Source organism: Mirounga angustirostris, unplaced genomic scaffold, assembly GCF_029215605.1.
Source record: "Mirounga angustirostris isolate CCGP_5_RB_7025 unplaced genomic scaffold, mMirAng1.0.hap1 SCAF_2, whole genome shotgun sequence".
In the NCBI taxonomy this organism is placed as follows: domain Eukaryota; kingdom Metazoa; phylum Chordata; class Mammalia; order Carnivora; family Phocidae; genus Mirounga; species Mirounga angustirostris.
This window is the reverse complement of record NW_026991710.1, coordinates 33142785-33150622: the sequence shown is the minus strand read 5'-3', so window position 1 is coordinate 33150622 and position 7838 is coordinate 33142785. Positions and strand designations below refer to the sequence as shown.

General features: G+C 44.0%; 1 protein-coding gene across 5 annotated transcripts in view; it reads left to right on the top strand.

The window, feature by feature from the left end:
* The first annotated feature begins 54 nt into the window (after positions 1 to 54).
* The window catches only part of PDS5A (PDS5 cohesin associated factor A), a 137909-nt gene continuing 130125 nt past the window's right edge, over positions 55 to 7838 (top strand). For 3 of the 5 annotated variants that reach the window (XM_064584391.1, XM_045881292.3, XM_045881294.3), the window contains exons 1-2: positions 55 to 436; positions 1292 to 1469. In XM_064584391.1, coding sequence (XP_064440461.1) covers positions 1332 to 1469 — 138 coding nt within the window. In that variant the 5' untranslated portion in view covers positions 55 to 436; positions 1292 to 1331. Of the gene's footprint in view, positions 437 to 503; positions 653 to 1291; positions 1470 to 7838 lie in introns of those variants that run through there. The other 2 variants (XM_064584392.1, XM_045881293.3) reach the window with 2 other exon arrangements.

Below are 7838 nucleotides of genomic sequence, written 5' to 3'. Positions count from 1 at the left end.
CTGGTGTGTGCGCGAAGAGCCGGCTCCCGGGGGCACGGACGGCCGGGCGCGCGCCGCTGCGAGGGGCGTCCGGGTCCCGGGTCCCGGTCGGCGGAGCCGGCCCGCGCGAGGTGTGGGCGGGCGGGCCGCGGGGGTCCCGGGCGGACACGGGCGCACACGCTCCCGGAGGTGCCTTCTCTGAGGCTGCTCTTCCTCGGCCAGACGGAGAGCGGCAGTGTCTCCCCGCCCAGCGCACACTCGCCCCGCGTCTCCCCCCGCGGCGGCTGCTCCTCCTCGGCACCGCCAGCCCCAGCGCCGCTCCCGGGCGGGCGGCGGCGGCGGCGGCGGCGGGACCCGCGGAGCCGCTTTGTGTGCAGCCCGACGAGGGGCGGCGGCGCAACCACCTGACAGAGGCCCGGGCGCTCGATGCACCTTCCGCCCGCATGAGGAGGAGGAGGTAAAGGCGGCGGTGGCTCGGCTCCCGCCCTCGGTTGGTGGAGGGAGGGGACGGAAGGGGAGACCGGGGCGGGGGGGGGGGGCGCGGGACCGAGGCCCGGCGGGGCTGCCCGGAGGTGCCAGTAAGGCCTCGGCAGCGCCGGACGGCGCCGAGCAGTCGGGGGGCGAGAGAAGCCGCCAGGGTCCCTCCGCCGAAGTTGAAGGAACAAAATGTGAAGTGCGGAGCCGCGTCAGCCGCTTCCTGGCGTGGGGTTTGGGGTGGAGGGCGTCTTGTTTTCCCCTCCCGCGGGACAGGGGAGGGGCGGGAGCGTGGCGGGGACGCCTGGGGTCCCGAAGCTCGGCCCGGCAAAGGCGTTCGTTTCCCGGAGCCATCGCTGCATGTGGGTCCGGTTGGGTCCCTAGTTTTGCGGCCTAAGCCGAGCCCTATAGGCCTCGCGTCTCCTTTCCCGGAGGGGACTGGCCGGGCGGGGGACTCGGGGCTTCTCTCCGACCGAGCGGGGGCCGTGAGGGCCTCGCCGGGCTCGGGAGGCTGCCAAACTTCGGACCTCGGTGCTTGGGGGTGGATTTCATTGTGAAAGGCGGAATGGGAAACTCCTGGCGCTGCTCGGCGCTTCCCGCGGCCGCGGCGGCTGGTGCCGGAGAGCCCCGTGGGCCCGCAGCTGGCGGGGCCCGCGTGAGTCCGGCTGGCGGGGCGGCCACCAGGGTCTAGGCCCGGGGAGGGGCGAGTGGCGGGGCCGCCGCCGAGTCCCCGGCCTCCCCGGATAAAGGGCCCTTTGCAGATTAGAGATTTTTGAAATGAAAAAAGAGGTTACAAAGTCTCCCTTTTCTCGCTGAACTTTTGTTTTCTGACCGATAGAGGCCGGTAGAGGACTGTGAAAGAAAAGTTGTCCCCCAGGATGGACTTCACCGCGCAGCCCAAGCCTGCCACGGCCCTCTGTGGCGTCGTGAGTGCAGACGGGAAGATCGCTTACCCTCCCGGGGTAAAGGAGATCACCGACAAGATCACCACGGATGAAATGATCAAGCGACTGAAGGTGAGCGTCTGGACACAGGGTTCACTCTTCAGAACGTTTGTGGTAGGAGGTGCTCTCCTGTGGTATTACTGCACTGCTAGGCCTGGCCTTTGCAGTTTCACCTACCCGGGTTTTTTTTAGGTATCATCTCGTTTTTTTACTCTCTCTGAAAGGTATTGTTCTTTCTTGGCTGTATCTTTAAATAGTTCTGTAGGGATATAATCATTATGTGAAATTAAAAGGAGTGTGCCTGTTTTTTCAAGCATAAGAATTTAGGTGCTTTTTTAGAACTTTTTTCTAGAAATATTTATGAGAATACTGTTCAGAGTAGCTTACAACCTTAAATGTAGGCAATAGCTTGCCTAGGAGGGTTCCTATTTCCATTAATTTCTGAGGAGACCGATTTAATCACCAAAGCATTTTATTTAATTGTCCCAATTTTCTAATATCCAGAAGCTTAAATATGAATTTAGTATGGTTAAACTTTGACAGAATGTACTGACTTCAAAATTCAAACTTGAAGTAAGGTGATAATTTAGGTCCACATGGTCAAAGGGGTTTTCAAGAGAGAATATTTTAGCTCTAAAAAAGTTAGCTTATTTAAACCATGGTGACCCTAAGATCAAGGTTGTAAGTTTCAGGCTTATATTGGTCAGATTTTTGCTTTCTGTTGCATGGACATAGATTGTGCCCACAGCCTTACAAGATAAGTGCTGTTCTTGTGAAGGGATCAACTTGATGCAGTGGTTCTCAGCCAGGGCATTTTCTTTTTCTTTCTTTCTTTTCTTTTTTTTTAAAGTAGGCTCCATGGCCAGTGTGGAGCCCAGTGCCGGGCTTGAACTCACCACCCTGAGATCAAGACCTGAGCTGAGATCAAGAGTTCAACACTGAACCAACTGAGCCACCCAGGTGCCCCTCAGCCAGGGCATCTTTGACCCCCAGGGAACATTTGTCAGTGCTGAAAATATTTTGTTTGTCACAACTAGGGCTAGATTGGAACAAGGAAAGGAAAAGACTTGAGGCAGGGAGTCCAGCTAGGAAACTGATAATAATGTAGGTGAAAGATGTTGAAATCTTGAAGCCAGGCAATGGTAGTGGGAAGAGAGGTAGGGAAGGAACCAAGAATTGTTTCAGAGTTAGAATCAATCAGACTTGGTGGGAGGTGAGGGAAGAAACAATGTTGACAGTGTTTCTACCTTGGGCAACTTGATGACATGTATTTTTAGGGAATGATCTTGCCCCTTTGTTCTAGAGCTTAATATAGTGCCTACTAAATGTTTATGAAGTTGTGAGTGATTAATGAATATTTAAAGTATTCCTTTACCTTAGTTTTTAAAATCTAATGAGATTCTGCAATTTGTTGCCTCTTTTGAAGGAAAAGGACACAATACCTTCCATTAAAATAAACTTGATACTAAAGATTATACACGAGGTGAGGTGCTTAATTGATGCTTCTTAAGGTTATAGTGAATGTTTGGAGATGCTGAAAAATTATGAAATACAAAGCTGTTAAGTAAACAATTTATAGATTTTTAATTTTTTATTTTCATATCAGGAGTATTGAAATCTTGAATTCTAGTGATGGATAATCTGGTTTAAAAAGTTACGACCATATGTACTTTTTCTACTTGCAGATAGATTATTAGAAATACTGTTATATAAATGGACATATAACCAAGTCTAGAACGAGCTTTGGGTTAGGAAATCATTTGTTATGTGTTCTTTTGGAAGTTAAAATTGACATACATATTAACCAGTTTGAATGTCCTGCTAAAATTTTGCTTTTCTCAAGAATCTTATGATTTTTCCCCTTGTTTTTCTAAGTCTGTTTTGACTTTGTGCTTTCTAGGGATCCCTGGTTAGTTAAAGTAGTACTGTCTCATTGGAAGCATAGATTTTTAACAATGTTTAACTATTTTTGATAATTCTTGTGTTTATTAAGCCCTTAATTATGGCAAATTTTATAAATTAAGTAGTTTTTTTTTAATTATAACATAGCAACAATGTTCAAATGCTGTATAAATGCAAACAGAGCTTAAAGGCAGGTAAAATCTTAGTGAAATTCAGAGATGTTTGGTCCATTCTCTTCAGTTTTCAAGAATGGGACAAACATTTTTACAATAGAACCATAATTTTAGAGTTAGAAGGATCTTAAAGGAAATTCTAGAACTCCCTGTATTTCACAAATGAGAAAATTTAGGCCCAAAGTGGCCAAGTAACATGTACTGAGATCAGTCATAAAGTGGCTTAGTGGCAGAGCCAGGGCAATAGTATCATATTTATTTTCATTCTTATAGCTGATTTTCTTCAAAGGAATCTAAGTAGAACTAAGAAGGTATTTTTATTATGCAATTGAAAACGGTAAAGTGAAAAGAGAAGGGAATCAATGAATTCATTTGTTCTTTTGCAAGGAGATATAGGACAGCATTTTTTTTAACATTAGAAACAATTGTAATGCTTTGAAGCTTTCTTGAAAATGGTTCTTAGGGGCACCTGGGTGGCTCAGTCGTTAAGCGTCTGCCTTCAGCTCAGGTCATGCTCCCAGGGTCCTGGGATCGAGCCCCGCGTCTGCTCCCTGCTCAGCGGGAAGCCTGCTTCTCCCTCTCCCACTCCCTCCTGCTTGTGTTGCCTCTCTCGCTGTCTCTCTCTCTGTCAAATAAAATCTTCAAAAAAGAAAATGGTTCTTAGAATATGTCTTTAGAATAGCTAAGGTATACTTTTGTATATATATTACAGGTTTTAATTTCAGTTTCCGAGGAATTATTTTACATATTCTTATGTCCAGTCACACTGGCCTTCGATCAGTTCCTTGAACATGCCATGTTCATTTCTGCCTAGACAGATTCCACATTACATAACCCATACGTGTACTCTTCTCAACTTCGTCATTCATTTGTTCTTTTGTCACTCATTTGTTTTTCTTAAGGGAAGTCTCTTAGATTCCCCATTATGTGTTCTTTTAGCTCCTGCATATCATTTATTACAGATGTGAATATGACACTTATGCATATGTTCATGAATACAGGTACCAAATCTCTTTTTGTTTATTTTTGTACCCTGCCAGCACCAAGTCCAATGCCTGGCACATAGTTAGGTGCCCAGCAAATATTTGGTCAGTGGACAAATGAATACTTTGTATTAATATTGGATTAGAAAAAAATAATGTGGATTAGAGAAATATTTGTATTTTTGAAATGAAGGATAATTTGAAAATATTTTGAATTGCAACTAAGTCTTTATCTGAGATTGTCTACCAGGGAGATAACATGGATATTTAGAATTTTAGAACCAAAAGGTAGTTTAGAGGTTATTTGGTTCTGTTCTGATTTTCCAGATGAAGAAACGGAGTCTGAGATGTTGTGATCAACCCTAGTTACAGAAAGCTGAAAACTATCACTAACAGTTTTGTTGCTTAGGGTTGCCTGGCTGGCTCATTTGGTAGAGCATGCAACTCCTGATTTCAGTGTCATGAGTTCAGGCCCCCTGTTGGGTGTGCAGCCTACTTTTTAAAATAAATAAATAAACAAATGGTTTTGTTACTTAGATAAGTTACAATTATATATTAATTTTAGAACTGTTAAAGGCCTTACAAAAGTTATCTGTTTGAAAGGACAGCAGATTGTTTACTACCAATGTTACATTAAGCATCAAGATCTGTAGTTCACAAATAGCCTTCTTTCTGTATAGTTAAGGATTCTGAAACTAATGTAGCAGTCATGTCTGATAACTTTTATAACACATTCAAAATACACCTATAAACACTGTTGTACATAGCTCCATTAAGTGCTTCTGCCCACAGTTTGTTATACACATCGGTTTCAAATCATGTATTAATATAGAACTACATGCTACTCACATTTTATTCCTTCCTTCCTTGCTATTTTGGAAGTAGAAAGTCCTTATAAGCCTTCATTTTTAGAGAGAAGGACGGACCAGTTGAAGATTTAAGTATTTATTTATTTAAGTAATGTCTGCACCCAACCTGCGGCTTGAACTCACCACCCTGAGATCAGGAGTTGCACACTCAAGCTGAGCCAGCCAGGGGCCCTCAAGATTGTTTCTTATATCCACTTCTTATTACCTGGTGTCAGAGTTCAGTACCCCAGACAGTTCTCTGGCTATTAACTTCATACCCAGATCTGCCGTATTCATTCAGTCACAGAATCAAATAAAAATTCATACTATTTTGGTGCTAAGAATTAGGAAAGCTTAAATAACAAGGTTTCATTGTTCTGAATATGTCCCCCATTTTTCTCCCACCAGGTGTTATTTATGTATTTTTTTTGTATTTTTCTGTCACTTTTCTCTTTGTGTCAACCATTCTCTCTGCCCCACACTCTCACTTCTGCTTTCTGTAGTATAGCTTGTTTGATACAGTTCGGAATTAGGATGTGGTGGCTTGACTTAAGGTAGGGCATCTCTCTTTTCTCATCAAATGTAGGTTGTGAGGGGAAGAATAGATTAGGGGCAGGAAGGCCATGAATTCTTTCCGTTCCTTTCCTCCAGGTGGATCCCAGAAATACCTACTTTGGTTATAATTATTTTCACTTCCATAAAAGATTTTTAATTTATCCCTAAATGCCACATAGGATGCTAATTTTACATATAATTCAGTATTAACTTCGAGTCTAAAATCTGTTTGCATATTTTATTTTAATATTTGTATTAAATCTTCTTTGCAGAAGATGCTGCTAGGAAATTAAAAAATTAAATAGGCAGGATTTCTTAAAATGAAGCCCTATAATATAGCCAATATGTATTTGGGAAGTAATGCTAACTGTAGCACAGTTCTTATTTTAGACTTGCATTTGTGTAGAGGAACTGTTCTGCTCATTTGTTGGTATGTAACAAACTACCCCAAGCCTAGTGGTTTAAAACAGCAGTGTTTTTTTTTTTAATTTTATTATGGTAAAATATATATAACATAAATTTTGCCATTTTAATCTTTAAGATTTTATTCATTTATTTATCAGAGAGAGAGCGCGCACAAGCAGGGGGAGTGGCAGGCAGAGCAGGCAGAGGGAGAAGCAGACTCCCCGCTGAGCAGGGAGCCCGATGTGGGACTCGATCCCAAGACCCTGGGATCATGACCCGAGCCGAAGGCAGATGCTTAACCGACTGAGCCACCCAGGCGTCCCCATTTTAATCATTTTTAAGAGTAGTTTTGTGGTATCAAGTGCGTTCACATTGTTGTGCAACTGTCACTACCATTCATGTCCAAAACTTTTTCATATTTTCCAACTGAAACTTTGTACCCATTAAACAGTAACTCTTGGGGCACCTGGGTGGTTCAGTGGGTCAAGTGGTTAAGGGTCTGCCTCCAGCTCAGGTCATGATCTCAGGGTCTTGGGATCAAGCCTGGCATCACATCAGCCAGGCATTGCATTGCATCAGGCTCCCTGCTTAGCTGGAGTCTACCTCTCCCTCTCTGTTGCCCTTCCCCCCCCTTGTGGGAGTGCTCTTTTTTTTTTCTCTCTTTCTCAAATGAATAAATGAAATCTTAAAAAAATGGTAACTCTTTCCCCCTTCCCCTATCAGGGGCAACCACCTTTCTACTTTGTGTCTCTGCATTTAAATACTCTAAGAGCCTAATATAAGTAGAATCATAATAGTGTTTGTCCTTTTGTGACTGGCTTGTTTCACTTAGCATAATGTCTTCAAGGTTCACCCATATAGTATATGTCAGAATTTACTTTTTAGGGCTAGATAATATTTCACTGTGTATATATAAAGCATCTTTTGTTTATCCATTCATTTGTCAATGGACATCTGGGTTGCTTCTACCTTTGACATCTGTCACTTTCTTTTTTTTTTTTTTTAAAGATTTTATTTATTTATTTGAGAGAGAGGATGAGAGGAGAGAGAGAGAGCACATGAGAGGGAGGAGGGTCAGAGGGAGAAGCAGACTCCCTGCTGAGCAGGGAGCCCGATGCGGGACTCGATCCCAGGACTCCAGGATCATGACCTGAACCGAAGGCAGTTGCTTAACCAACTGAGCCACCCAGGCGCCCTGCCACTTTCCTTCTTTATCTCACAATTTTGTGAATCAGGAATTTGGGCAGGCTTGGCCTGACTTGAGTATTCTTCTCCATGTTCCTTACTGTGCTGATTCAGTTATTCAACTGGTGTCTAAACTGGTCTAGAAAATCCACACTGGTTTCTCTCAAACACTTTGTGCTTTGGTAGGAACAGCTGTAAGGTTGGACTCAGCTGGGCCTTTTTCCTATCTGTGATGTAATCTTGGGGCTTCTCTACATGGTCTCTCTCGCAGGGTAGTTGGACTCAGGCTCTAAGACACCATGGAGGAATTTGCCAGTACTTTTTAAAGGCTTGGTTCAGAATTGGCAATGTCACATCTATCTTACTCTGTTGGTTAAAGTACTCATGGCC